The sequence below is a fragment of the Amphiura filiformis genome, chromosome 6 (assembly GCF_039555335.1).
Source record: "Amphiura filiformis chromosome 6, Afil_fr2py, whole genome shotgun sequence".
Classification (NCBI taxonomy): Eukaryota; Metazoa; Echinodermata; class Ophiuroidea; order Amphilepidida; family Amphiuridae; genus Amphiura; species Amphiura filiformis.
In genome coordinates this window covers 67359102-67374074 of record NC_092633.1, presented here as the reverse complement: position 1 = coordinate 67374074, position 14973 = coordinate 67359102, and the positions used below count along the sequence as shown (strand labels likewise).

General features: G+C 36.3%; 1 protein-coding gene across 1 annotated transcript in view; it reads left to right on the top strand.

The window, feature by feature from the left end:
• Nucleotides 1–12382, top strand: part of LOC140155891 (rab3 GTPase-activating protein catalytic subunit-like) — a 30142-nt gene extending 17760 nt beyond the window's left edge. Inside the window, exons 7-21 of the mRNA XM_072178892.1 lie at nt 538–703; nt 1120–1219; nt 1473–1623; nt 1760–1833; nt 2186–2275; nt 2464–2645; nt 3804–4102; nt 4522–4579; nt 5021–5563; nt 6226–6363; nt 7390–7587; nt 8221–8416; nt 8839–8939; nt 9238–9546; nt 10174–12382. Of these exons, the coding sequence (XP_072034993.1) occupies nt 538–703; nt 1120–1219; nt 1473–1623; nt 1760–1833; nt 2186–2275; nt 2464–2645; nt 3804–4102; nt 4522–4579; nt 5021–5563; nt 6226–6363; nt 7390–7587; nt 8221–8416; nt 8839–8939; nt 9238–9546; nt 10174–10425 (2857 nt within the window). The 3' untranslated portion in view covers nt 10426–12382. The remainder of the gene's footprint in view (nt 1–537; nt 704–1119; nt 1220–1472; nt 1624–1759; nt 1834–2185; nt 2276–2463; nt 2646–3803; nt 4103–4521; nt 4580–5020; nt 5564–6225; nt 6364–7389; nt 7588–8220; nt 8417–8838; nt 8940–9237; nt 9547–10173) is intronic.
• Nucleotides 12383–14973: the final 2591 nt, after the last annotated feature.

Here is a 14973-nt window from a genome sequence, read left to right as displayed (position 1 = left end):
TGGTTCATACGGAACATCTTTTTATCTCTTTAGTAGACAATGTTTGCATTCCCTGAAATACTTTGCGGCCCAAACACCAATGTGCATTTTTGACACTACTGTGTATGTACAAATCACTACTGTGTATGTACAAATCATGTGCAGTTATTTCATTTTAAGCCTACATAGTACTGTTGAGGATGCGCAATGTTGTTTGATGATTTACTTTCAATTCTGGCACAAGGCATATTGTGGAATGCAAAAATGATCTATTGATGGACCTCTGCTGTTTTGTTTTTAGAAACTGCAAACACCTATCAAATGTCTGACTCTTACTTAATCTGACCTTTCTACTGCTGATTTGATTTGAGTTTATTAAGCATATCATCAAGAGTCAAAAAACATATTGCACAGAACATACACAATTTTATAAAATACAAATAAAAACATAAAATATTGACATGACAATATGCCAAGGATGTCCCTTAAAGTCCAAAGACTTATTTCCAAAGGGGTCCTTAAAAATATACAATAAACAATGCTCACTTTCCTTTTCAGCACTATACCCGTCTTTGCGCAAATACAGCAGACATGGCGCCGTTTGTATACTGGTGTTAGCGAGGCCCCAGGAGTCAGGACCAACTTTGATATGGTGCATCTCAAGCGGATACCGCATCAGTTCAATCATATGGAAGGACTACTCAATATGTTCAAATCAAAAATAGTAAGTCAGTATGATACATTGAATGCTTCAGATCAGTTGCAGTATATTCCAAAATAAATTTATTGCTTTGTTCAACAAATTACTTTGCTTGGTTTAATGAAAAATTGATATGCATTCATCTGCCTGTTGTCTGTGAGACATAAATTAACTTTTTTTTTAGGATTGGAAGACTTCATTGGTATTATTGTCATGATTATTTTGACTTCCTCCTGTTGATGAAAATTTGTAAAGCAAACATGTTGTCCAAAATGAACAAGTAATAAAGCCATACACATACAGTGTGTTCCACAAATGATAAAAACCAATAAGTTTTCTTAATAACTCAGTTGTAAGAATGATGCTCTGGAGTTCTAGAATCATAACCACAAAAGTACCATGTAATGCATTCTATTTGTCACTTGGTTTTCATTTTTCAGGCCACACCAGTGTCTCCATTTCCAAGTGTAAATGTAGCTATCAGATTTACCTACATACTACATGATTGGACTCAGTATGCATGGACCATTCAGCCACCAGGTAGGAGAATGCCTAATATGAGAGGGACATTCACAGATTTTGTAGGAATAGAAGGCCTTTCTATACTAACATTGTGATTTACTGATGTACTGTAGTCCATAAAATGCAAAGGAAAACATACAAATTGCAGTAAATACAAGTTTGGGTAAATGCTGATCAGGATCTAGACTTTTGTCAGCCCTTCTTCACCACAAAGTGACTGACTTTCTTTCAAAAGCGTTCTGTCCATATTTTTGTCTTTTGGGTTTATTAGATATGGATGATCCTCAAGGTGATGATGTAGGCTATCCGGGTTTTAAGATGCTACCATTTGGTGCAGTTGAAGATCCCATCTCTGAGCTTCATCTACGGGCAACATGGCCATCAGTGGCAGAGGAAACCATTGTTGACAATGATGTTTATTCGTAAGTTTGTTGGTAGTTTGTTACTTGTGATGTCAAAATTGACTGAATCCAAGACTAACCAACATATATTTTAAATTAAAATAGTATCTGTGGTGATATAATGTCATAATGTTATTATGCATCTATTAATTTACAGGGATTTAGAACCGTTGCAGGCACCACAGTGGTCAGTTAGAATTCGTGTGACAGAGCAACCACAATGTTTATTAGGTGAGCTTAATATCAAATAAAGGTTTCCAACTTTCCATTCAATTATGAAATAAAGTGGTTGATGAAAATGTAACTGCAGTGCCAGGTTCTATAAATTTAAGTTCAGATGTACAAATAGTTACCAATCCAGTTGGTTGAAAGAATCTCATGTCCAAAGATGTAGCAAGTAAGTGTATGGCCTAATAAGCTTTAAGTAATTTGAGGCATATTTTAACATACATTCTGAATCTAAAAATACATAAAGAAACACATTTGTAGATCTTCAGGCTACCTGTTGGAAACATTTGTTTTTTTAGCTTTATTATCACTGTTTCCTCCATGTGATGGTTTTGTATTGTGTTATTTTCATCAGGTGAATATCTGACTGGGTTTGTCAAGTTGGCTCACAGTAAGGAATCTACAGACCAATTGTTAGGGAAACCTTTTGATGAGCTGGAAGATGGTAAGTCTATAACAAGCAAATAACAAACATACAAAAGTGGAGAAATAAAATATGGTACAGGCAGATTGGAAGAAAATGAAGGAAAGTAGTAGAAAGATGAAGCAGAATTGTCAATATGAAAAATAATACAAAAAAATGGTATGGTTTTTCATTAACTGATCTTGTTTCATTTTGTTTTATTTTTACAGAAACAGAACAACAAATAAGCCATGCTTTGCAGAAGCTGACAGACCCAGGTCGAGTCCATCTGCCGTTGCCAGGCATATCATCGGTAGTAAACCGTGCACGTACCAGGATGCGAACACGCAAGCATAACCCTGCTGTAGTAGAAGCACCTATACCAGTCAACCTTCTTAATGACATGCTATTTGTAAGTTGAAAAGTGTAGTTGACTGTGAGGTATATTTGGGCTGTTGTCCACAAGATCTGTCCATGATGTGGAATAAAAAAAAAAGTGCATTGATTTATAGTGCACTACGCACAGGCACAGCGCCTAGACGTTGATTCGCAAGCCTCAGCACACTCTACAGGTTGTCGCTGACCACTACGGCCCCACAACATTCCATAAACCATTTTAAAGGGGGTACAACACCGCTGGCCAATTTTATGCCCATTTTTGCATTTTTCTCAAAAATTACAGCATGTGATTGGTGACAAGTAAGATATGTATATTAAAGGGGCAAGGACTACAACTACCGTACTGAACTTGAAATTCAGCAACTCAAGGCAAGTAGTTATTGATTTATTGATCAAATATTGGTTTTCCCTCATTTTTGACTGTAACTCCACAACTGTTGTTTGTGCTGAAATAAAATTTCCAGTGCAGTAGTTGCAGTCCTTGCCCCTATAATATACATATCTTTCTTGTCCCCAATGCGCTATAATTTTTGAGAAAAATGAAAAAATAGGCACAAAATTTGGCAGGGGTGTAGTACCACCTTAAACAACAATTCAGGGACATTGCTGCTTCAAGAGCGCACACCCTAGACAATCCACAAATAACCTTCGCAACCAGGATCAGCTCCCCGAGTTTCATACAGGTTACAACGAGACAAATTAACAGTGAGTTCCTTGTCCAGGGGAAATTCAAACTAACTCAATTTTTCCATGAGAGCGTACTAGGAACCGACAGGGTTTGAACCCGTAACCTCTCGTACCATAGTCAAACGCCTTATCGATTGAGCTAACTTGACTGCTATAAATGTTCTAGATTTATTTGACTTCTTCTGAATGGAAATTATATATTTGAATGTGAAAATCACATGTATTGCTATAAAGCAAAATAAGTAACTTGTCAAATGAAATTTGGTAATCGGCAATCAGTCCTTATACCTATTGTAATTTTAACATGCAAATCTTATGGAAGGACTTGTGAAGAGTTCAAGGACTTGGGATGAAACGAAAATGTTTATGAAATCCACTCCTGTTGACATTTGAGATAGCAAAGATCTACAAAGATAGATTAAATGACATTGAACTTGTGCAAAATATCAAGATTTTCATACAAGTTTGTTGTTTCTGTGTGTAGTATCTCTTTCCAGATGCTAATACTGCTGAAGGAGAAACAGAAGATGAAAAGAAAAAGTCAGGTGATGTGGAAGCTACAGAGTCTAAAGAGAAACTGCCTTCATTTTCTTCCTCATCGGATAGTCAAGATAGATATCGGCATTTCAAGACTGGGTCAGAGGATAGTTTGAGTTATAAGCTGGCTATTCTATTGTGTGTTGTCAACCATAGCCATGGTGGACTTAAAGCCGTAGCTCATTTATGGCAAGAATTTGTATTGGAGATGAGATACAGATTGGAAAATAATTATCTTGTTCCTGGGTAAGAACTGGCCATCCAAATATTTTGTCTCTAATCAGCCTAGGGTATTGTGTTGGATATATGTCTGTTTCTGTGTGTATAAGCCTCTTAGATATGTAATATGTAACTTGTTATCCAACAAATCAAAATCAAGGTGCTTATGTGGAGACCAATTTACTGTAAACCTGATTATATGGGACAAGAATATGGGAAGAGTTCTGATTTTTAGAGTGCAGGAGTTGAAACTGGAGTATCCTGAGAAAAATTTGTGAGGATGGAATTGATGACAATGCTTGGAAACCTGTGACTCTAGCACCAGACTGTGAGAGATGAGTACGTACATCGACCTGGAAATGCAATTCAGCAAGAAAATTTGAACTATTAAAAACCTGGTTATGTGATTTAATATTTAACCTATAGTTTTGCTTTTGTTTTCACAGACTTGGAGACTCAACACATCCTAACATGGGATGTTGTCTATTACACCAAAAATTACAGGTAAACATATATTAATTTTTGTTCTTGTTTCTTCACTTCCTTCCTCCTTCCCTCCATTTTGACTACCTTTCTATATTTTCTATAAACACTGCCCTATGAGCATTTCATTTTCCAGACACGGTATGTTTTTAAAGGACAATAGGATGTATTTTGGATTACAAATTATCAGTTTCATCAATGTTTGCCTTTACTGCTGATCAGAACAGATTTGAACTACAAGAAATTGTTGTTATTCACAAACGTCTATAGGATCTTATGTGGTATTTTCAGCATTAAGCAAAAATAGTGGAAACTGCTAGTGGATATAATTTGATATATAAAACTAGCCAAACAAGGTCATTGAACGTGATTTTAGGAAGGTGTGTGTGGATCATGTGTTGAACATGTTGAATATCATTATTTGTATTTTAATGCTGTTCTAAACCATTTTAATGCCCACAGATGTTAAACTGCTGTATCAATAGGAAAATTGCACGAGAGGAACGACTACGTCAACAAGGTCTGTCCACAACCGACAGTAGTCCTACAGATGTCCCTTACCCTGGAGATTATAATTCAGAAAGTGACTCTGAAAGTAAAGGCAATGATAGCGATGATCTTGTCACCTCAAAAGACAACAATGAATCACCAAAGATGACAGTCACACGGATATCCTTAAAAAGTGAAAGTGATAGTGTCAGTGACGATGAATTTTATGAATGTGATGACCAGACCCCTGTTACTGAGCAAAGCAGTACAAAGATCTCTGCATCAGGCAAGAAGTCAACACAAGACTCACCTAGTGATGCAGATAAGACTGCGAGTGAGACTTCCAAATCAAACGAAAATGATGATGTGTTTGAGGAAGAATCAGGGAAGGAGAAAAAGGAGGAAGTGGAAGAGAAAGAAGGAGAGGCTGAACATAAACCGGAAGGAAGGTTGTCCCAATGTGGGGAGTTGGGGTTGTTGTATCGAGATGAAGGTCTTTATATACCAGTTACTCAGGTAAGTCGTGTGTATAGAATTGCCAGTCTTGTAGACTTTGCAATGAGGATTATAATAATATAACTAACCAAAAACTAACAAAAATATTTGAAAATAATGGGTGAAGGATGAAAAGCAATAGCCCTTGTGTGGCACTGCATGGATGCCCTTAAGAAACCTTAACTGACATTTATAATTGCTCCCAATAAGAACCAATCATAACGTAATAGAAACAAATTTTTTCGATCTTTGGATCGACCATCGATGCTTGGTTGATCCTTACTATTTATGAAATCAATTAATTGACCATTATTGCTTGTGATAACATATAAATCTTTGCCTGTATTGATATCGAAAATTATAAATTTAGCATTAATACTGATTAATTAGTTGTTAGTTCATTAATAACAAGCATCGAAGCAGCATCGACGGTCGATCCAAAGATTGAACAAATTTGTTTCTGGTGGCTAAGTGGCTCATCATCTGTAAATCCATGGCTTCTTTTTAGCATTCCAAACAGTAATACTTATGGATACATGGTATAAATCTTTTACAAGAGGTCATCAGGCATCATCAATTGATCTGCCATGAATGACTTGCTTGAGCAATTGGGCTTTTAAAAGATGTCAAAAATGTATGTATTGAAACATTAACAATGTAGACTTTCCTGTATGAATTGACAGGATCCAGCACCAATGACAGAGGATATGTTAGAAGAACATGCCGAGGTGTTAGCCCAGCTTGGTACAACAGTTGAAGGAGCAGAGCTTAGAGCCAAGATGCAAAGTGCTTGTTTACTATCAGATATGGAGGCATTTAAGGTCAGTTAAACTAATGAGCAACCACTGATTGTTTTATAGCTTCAAATTTCTAACTTGGAAGTAGAAAGGGACTTATAAACAGAAAAGGGACACTGTTTCATCTTAATGATTAATAGCCTACATTTAGAAATAATGCATTTGTGTTGGCCTTGAAACTTGGAAAAGGATATGTCTTATATTGAGAAAATCACAGTAAAAGTATAAGTATGGTAGGGGTGTGAACTCTTCTGGTCAGTTTGAAATTTTTTATTACATTGGTGTGTCAATTCATTAAAAACATAATAGTGAATATTCTCAGTCATCCAGTCGTTAAAATCACAAAGTTATGAATTAAATCAAATACTGGAACTTACATTTTTTGCAACTTGCTACGTTGCGTCTGAAACCATCAGACTTCATCAGGCAACTGACCCGCTGGGCTGGTCATGTGACATCAAGGAAGCCATCTGGGAGAGAGTAGAGCAGCCGTCACTTAACAAGAAAGGGGGACTGAGACACAACTTATCTCACGCATGGGACCGGGCCATCAAGACGATCCCTAGCCGTCTCAAAGTGTCACATGACCAGCCCAGCGGGTCAGTTGCCTGATGAAGTCTGATGGTTTCAGACGCAACGTAGCAAGTTGCAAAAAATGTAAGTTCCAGTATTTGATTTAATTCAAAACTTTGTAATTAAAAACATGTTTATTATCTTAGTATATTGAGAGACATCTTACAGGTGCTCAAATGTGGTTTGCTATTGTGCAAGTAGTACTAGTGATTCAGTCTCAACCAAAATTGCAGAGGGACTTGCGATTAAGCTGCTGCAAATTCAAGTGATAGCATTTCCTTACTTGACATACCAGTGTCTTCTGATCTATATATTGGTAAATCATTTTCCTGATAAAGCATCCAGATATTACCATTTTGATTTTAAAGTTTCAAAAAGATATTTCAAGCAATCTATAGAGCAATTGTGTGCCTTTAATTGCGTATTGCTTTAAAGCCATTTTTCAATCATGTTTTTGTTTAATTATCTCTTCATCAGGCTGCCAATCCTGGTTGTTCTCTTGAAGATTTTGTCAGATGGTACTCACCCAGGGACTGGATTGAAGAAGATGATGATGATATGGCAGTTGCCATGGTTACAGAAGATGCTGAGGATGCCATGGAAGTAGATGAAGTTAAGGAAGATGAGTCATCTAGGAAACCAACAATCAAGGGCCAGTTATCTCAAAGAATGCAGGTAATGTTGTAGTAGGATATTTTGTTACTATATAGCCCATACGCCACCAATACTAGCATACAAATATGTGGATGTTTTCAGTTTTTAATTACTGTTGAGGAATACTGTAATGAGTGAACTAGCAAAATATAAATGGTTTTGTTTTTATTCATAAATCATGGTTGTTATTTATTATACAAATGTTGTATTCCAAAAATAATTGAATTTCAACTATCAATTCTAAAGAAGACCTCATTCGAAGATTTGCTTTTCTAGAACCATGCTATTTTGCAGGGCCCGTGGAGATCAGTACGAGTTACTTAAGGGGCAACTCTGGTTAAAGATAGGTTAAATAATAAACTATTATAATAATACTTGGAAAATACAATAATCTACGGGCTTGTCATTTTTGTCATGAGTTCATATATTACAAAGATTTTCTATTTGGAAATATGTGTATACCGTATACTTTTCAATTCTCTTTCTTATAATGTGGTGGCCTGTCATCTACATATGTGTCTAGCATGGAGGCAATGCATGCAAAATTTATGTTAAGACCAAAGATGTGGGTTTTCTTTCATTCTTATTTTGAATATGTTTTGCAAAATGAACTCTTATCTTTGACACTATTGTGTGTATGTTTTACTATTTTAGCTTCCAGGCAACACATGGTTGGAAGTTTGGGGCCAAGCTAAGCCGGTACCAGCGCATAGGCAGAGGCGACTTTTTGATGATACCAAAGAAGCAGAAAAAGTGTTGCATTTCTTGTCACAACTATTACCTGGAGAAGCTGTACTGCATCTCATGCCAGTAATTATACATGCAGCTCTAAGGACACTAGAACAATCAGGTGAGCAAGGAGATGCAGGTGTGCATCGGAGGTAGGGGTTACATGGCAGCAAATTTATACTTCTTTGCAAACTATACGGTATATACCGGCTCCCTTTTTTAAGAAAGCAATTTTCAAGTATGTTCTTTTTGCATTATGTCTTCAGGAGCATTGAGCTGGTAGTAGATAACCATCACTTTTATAACAGTCACATTGCTTTTCAATGGTGTCACATGATACTGTTCAAATAATCAATTGTAAATTCAGCTTTTGACACAAACCTAAATATGGTCATATAGTCACAAGCTTTCAAATTGACAACTGGATTTGTGTCAAACCAATGTTACTAATTGATGACAAATTGATAATATCCTCAATAATAAATTATTTACCTGATTCTTCATTGTAAATGTAATATTATCTATTTACTTAAAAATATGCAGGAATAGAAGAAGTAGACTCCTTAAAATCTCATTTTCCAATGGTGGTGAATACTGCATCCAGAATCACCAGGTCTCCAATACAAGATATAAAGAAATATGAGGTAGGTCACAGTGGACAATCTTGTCATATTTTCACGTAGAAGTCTTAGGTGATACTAATGGAACTATTTCTCAGTTCAGATTCAAGTAATGAACCATTGTAGCATATTGAATGGATGGATTTGTTTTGTAAGAAACTTGGAGGATGGCATATGGTATGTTGAAGACATTGAGTGTAAGGTTATTTACAGGTCATTAGGTGTTAATAGCGGTTATTGTCAGAAAATATACAGAAATTTCATCATCCAAGTTACTGACAATCATTTGTAAACACAGCTCCCATTTAATATTTATATACAGGACCTTGTGAAACAACTCAGCCTGTTTGAAATCATTGTTGCCCGTCATCAGTCACTCCAGAACAAATTCTTGCCAAAACCTGCTGACAGCACAGGGAGTACATGTTCAACACCAGATGAGGCATCTGCCCCATTACCAGGCCCAGAGGTGCCAACACCAGCAGGGGAGACACCACTGAGTCCTAAAACAAGGGAAGAGTTGGAGAGATTTGTGACATCTCTACTAGAGGAACCAGAAGTTGATGTTGATGGGGCTAGTAGAGGAACTGCTGGTGTTATTATACATAGACTGTTTACAGCAGCTCAGAGGGTAAGTACTAGTGGAGTAGACCAATGACTTGACCCTGAGGTATGCCACACAATTTATGAGATTTCAAGAGGAAAGAACAAGATTGATGATTTATTGCTGTATCCGGAATCTGATGTTGTAAGGGCTAGCAGAGAAATTGTACAAATAATATAAAGGTTAAACCATTTACAGCCTAAACCATTTACAGTGTGTAGCTCAGAGAGGCCAAATGTCAGATAGAAATTGTACATTTTACCTCCAGACTGATAACATGTTACTGGATCAGTGATTGCCTAAGCACTCATACAGTAGCACTTGGTGTGATCATTACAAACAAACAGGGTTGGTTGGTTGGTTATGGCATTTTGTATTTACTTTACTAAAAAAATCATCTTTAGTTTCAAATTACATCAGACTGTTTTATGGAGAATTGATTTTAATCCTAAATTACTAAAAGCATGGAATAATGCAATTCCAGAAAGTAATTTCGTAGACAGTAGCTTTTTTAACATGGAGATTAAACACTTTGTAACATTTGGACAGTAAAACTGTTGGATTCTTACAAAATTTTTGTGTCAGTTTTGTTCATCAGATATTAATCAAATTCCTGTAACTCTCACTGCACTTTCACTTTTTTCAAACCTACAGTCTGCTCATATGCTACCTGAGAATGAAGATGACACTCAAGAAACGGTAACAACTGAACACAGCAAAACTAAACGATATCACAGCTCAGTCCCTGACTTTCCACGACCAGCTGGACGTGAATTTATCTTACGCACATCAGTGCCGAGACCAGCGCCATATTCGCAGCACACACCTCAAAGGATGTATTGTGTGCTTGTTGATGAGGACTTCAGGATAGCAGGTGCTTTTTCTCAAGACACAACATTTCAATAATTGAAGTTGGACATTTTAAAAGGGCATTTCGTGATCCACAGCCTCACAAGTTGAAATTTATATACCGCTGGAAACCTCTGGCTATATAATGTTTATGTACAAGAAATTTCTTGCAGATTAATTCATTTAGCAAAAATAATCGCCAAACTTGAATTACGTTCAGAACGTAATTCAACACAGTGGCCTATGGAGCAGTTTAACGCACATAACTTGTGCATAACTCGCAAATACAAAATCAGAATCAATTAAAATTTTGGTAATAAACTTTTTTTGTGGTTATCTATTGAAAGATGTCATAAAAAGAGGATGCTAGGATCACGAAAAACTCCTTTAAGGGTATGGATCACTATAGTATGAACCTATACTATATATATTCAAGGTTCAGAGCCCTATCACAGCAGCTCTGTGGTGGGTATTCACCAGCGAAGTGTTGCGTGTAATCCGATTATCACTATGTCAACTGGATCACGCTTTTGAGTTCTGCACCATGATCAAAATGATTGCAACACAAAGTCTATGGCATGTACTGTCAATTCCAGAAGGTGCGTGATCCAGTTACCAGGGAGTTACGTAACCACTTCGCTGGCGAATTGAGCAAATACATTTTTTTTATGAGTGCAATAGCATTCTAATGTGAATGCAAGAAATAATATATCTAAAATTGTATACTGTGCTTTAGTCAACTAATGAATGTTAATACTCAACATTGTGGGGTACAAACAGTTGGTGGCAGCAACTACACCAAGTAGGCCTACACAATTTGTGTGATTTACAGAAGCATTTAAGTTGGGACTTTATTGACATGCATATTATTGTGCCTATTAGTTGAACAAAGTATACACTTATTTTAAGAGCTAGCCTAGTGCAGTTAAGCTGAATCAATTTTCTGAAGTGACTGCCTGCCCTCAAATTAATCGAAAGCAATTGCCGTCGATGCCCTATAGTGTTGCCTTGGTGCCCTGCATTTCTGTCTGTTTTCAAGTCATTGAAAACCATGTAATTGCCTTGGTGCCCTTTTCAACATTTTGAAATTGTCTTGGATTGGCTGCCCTTTCAAATTCATATTTTGAGGGCTATAGTCAAAATATTAAATTCTTGATCATGAGAGCCAACTTGGGTTGCACAGTTATTTGCGGCAAGCGTACAACGCAAAAAGCGGCGCTTACAGCGCAAACACAGATTCGGTCATGCACATCGCGCAATCGTGTTATTCTATGAAAAGTACGCTGACGCAGAATGATCGAGAATTTGTTATTCTGCCTATTGTGACTGGTATTTTTTGAAGCTGTCAGTTGTGACTCAAAGATTAATTTGTACAACAGACCCACAAATATTAAGGCAGATATTAATTGCAGTAATTGATCAATGTCTATATAATTAAATAGACAGAGTTGAACTTTTATACACATCTAGATAAAAAATTTCACTTTATCAAACTGATGTATTTCCTAAAAAGTGACTGGTTGATTTATTTATTTGTTTGGTGTTCTTGAAAAGTATCTGTAAATGGCACACATAAAACTTGCTTTTCCTACAGCAATCTCTGTACACATTCGGCTAACAGTTCATAAACATGGATTATGTATGTATATTATGTTGGCAAGTAGTCATTATTTTCATTAACTGGCCCTGTGGTATCTTTTCTCAAGGATGTTTTATCCTAAAATTATGGCTTCTTTGCTCCCATACTAACCATTTTTTAGAAATACTTCTTTCAAAAGTATTCAGTACATTCCCAGCACCATAATTGGCACATATTTATTTTTTTTACCCTTGTATTATCCTATGGGGTAAATTAAGGGTCAGAAGATGAAATTGCATCCTGGGGAAACTGAAAAAATTTGAATCCAGCCTACCCAGGTAAAGTAGGAGTTTTCCTGCATTCTACTCAAAAAGGCCTACGGACATTGATATTGTTGATTATTATCTACCCATCTATTTAATGGTCTTGTTTTATGAAGTACAGGGTGTCCCAGAATGATCTATACCGGGAAAGATGGCATTTTTTAGGTATAAAGGGCATGTTAAATGGTCATATTGTTTTGCATTTTAAGTTCTACATATATTTAGCTTTCTCAGATTTTTTAGATTTTAAAAATTGGACGCTTCTAGTAGAAGTTATAGAAGGTTGCGTAAAAATGGCGAATTCTAAGTTTTGACAACGCAACCTATTTTGAAAATCTGTAACATTACTAACCGTTCAGCACAAAGTTATTTGGAAAAAAGTTATGCAGGTATTTTAGTTGTGCCCTGTTCATATTTCCACTAAATAGCCGATATCTATCTATTATTTATGACGTTACGAAGCAATCATTATATGGAATTAAGGATTTGTGGCCTAATCCCGTTCTCTCCAGCTGTCTCTCTTTGGCGGTAGTTTTAAATATGGTTATTGTGGTGTGAGGTCCATGTCATTTAAAATGCTTGCAGAGATCGAACTGGTTGTGGTACAGAAAAGAAGGCTCCTCAATTTACTGTACAGCAGCGTGGATTTCTTTCAAAAACTTACTGGCAAACCGGCAGCTATGTTGAGACGCAAAGAAGATTCATTAGACGATAGTGTATAATGTAAAGAAGTTTGACGAGCACGGAACTGTCAGGAATCGGCAGAGTGAAGCTTCAGGTGCTCGTAAGACTGTAAGAACTAGAGCGAACATTGCAGCTGTCCGGCAAGCTTTAAGGCGCAACCCCAACAGTAGTTGTCGTCGAAATACTGTGCCAAACATCCCACGTTCTTCATTTAATCGTATCGTGCCATTTTTCAAAGGTATGCGAGTCGTTTTTCATCGATTTTACATTATTGCATGCCACGCCAAAACAAATAAAGGTAGCGTGCTGAAATTAACAGAATAAGTAGGAGACATGTCCCACATTATAATGCTGGTATCAAAAATAGATACACTGCCCGTCTTCTATTTTTAGTTATTTTTGCAAACACGGTACAAATCATTCTGGGACACCCTGTATCTGACCAGACTGAATACTTCATTGTCATTATGTGTATAGCCAGTACTAAATGACACATTTGTCAATAGTGCCAAGAATTTATAAGTTGTTTAAAGGTACCACTACCAGGTATGGCTTGCATACATCATGAGCTGACCAATCAGTGTTACTAAATTACAACAAAATAAGTGTGTGTGATTATTTCCCAGAGGTTTTTAGAAGAAAAGTGATTCCCTCTTTTCCAATTTTAATCATCATGTTATCAACTAAATATGTTGTGGTATTGTGTTGTGTAAGGAAAAGAGTACATGCAAATGGTGTGCATCATAATACTAATCATGGCGTGTCCGTCCTTCCCTCTGCCCAGCAGCTACTATCGCGTGTAAGCGTGGCTTGTTAACGCTTAGATTGCAAAATGCGTGTATCGCGATGTCGTCATGGAGTATACCGACGGGCGAAAAGTAGCATCGGAAAGCATTACAGTGTGGTTAATCGTGCAGCTGCATCTCATCGGATTCCAAAACGGCACACATGCAGAGGCCTATTAGTAGTTTAAAAGGTCAGGGCAAGTAGGCCTATATGGGTAACGGGTGTTGGGTAATTAGAGAACAAGAACCACCTAACCCGAGAACCGCAAAATCTAGTATTAATATATTTCCGAATCTGCGCAACCAAACCAACCACAAGAAAATTGACTAAGCACAGTTTTGATAGTGTCTAATTGCATTTTTAGAGCTACATGTTCAAGGCATGTAGTATAGAATTTATTCATCTCCTTAAGGGATCTAAAATGAGCGTTTATTATGCGTTTTACGACAGTATTTTTTGTGGGACATGAGAGCACCTCAGACCTATCGAATTGCATTCTGAATACGAAGCATGTCTTTCTGATATCAAATAATTTTCATTTTTGAAAATCACAATATAATATAAATTTTATGACAAATTATAAAAATTTGATATTTTTCAAATTTTTGATATACAACAGTCCTCGAAGTAAATTATATAAATCTAATGATATATTCTTAAAGTGTATGTAGCAGGAGGAAAAGCCGACGGTCAATTGAAAATTTTGACCTTTCATATTGAAGATATGGATTTTTTCCCAAAAAGACCTAATTTTTTTTGGTGTTTTGGGAAAAAAATCCATATCTTCAATACTGAAAGGTCAAAATTTTCAATTGATCGTCGGCTTTTCATCCCACCTACATACACTTTAAGTATAAATCATCAGATTTATAAAGTTTACTTCAAATACTGTTAAATATCAAAAATATCAATTTTTAATGATTTGCCATAAAATGTGCATTAAATTGCTAATTTCAAAAATCAAAATTATTTGATATCAGAATGACATTCTTCGTATTCAGAATGCAATTGATATGTCTGATGTGCTCTAATGTCCCAAAATAAATACTGTCCAAACGCTCATACCCCAGCCCTTAAAGGGGTAGAAGATATCCAAGGCATAATTATTTTTGATAACTTTTTTCTTTCTTTTTTTTCTATAACAAATTTGCTGTTTCTTTGTCATTACAAATTGTGCATTACTTGTTACGTGAGGAATGATCCATCGGTGTGGTCTTGGATCAATTTCATGAG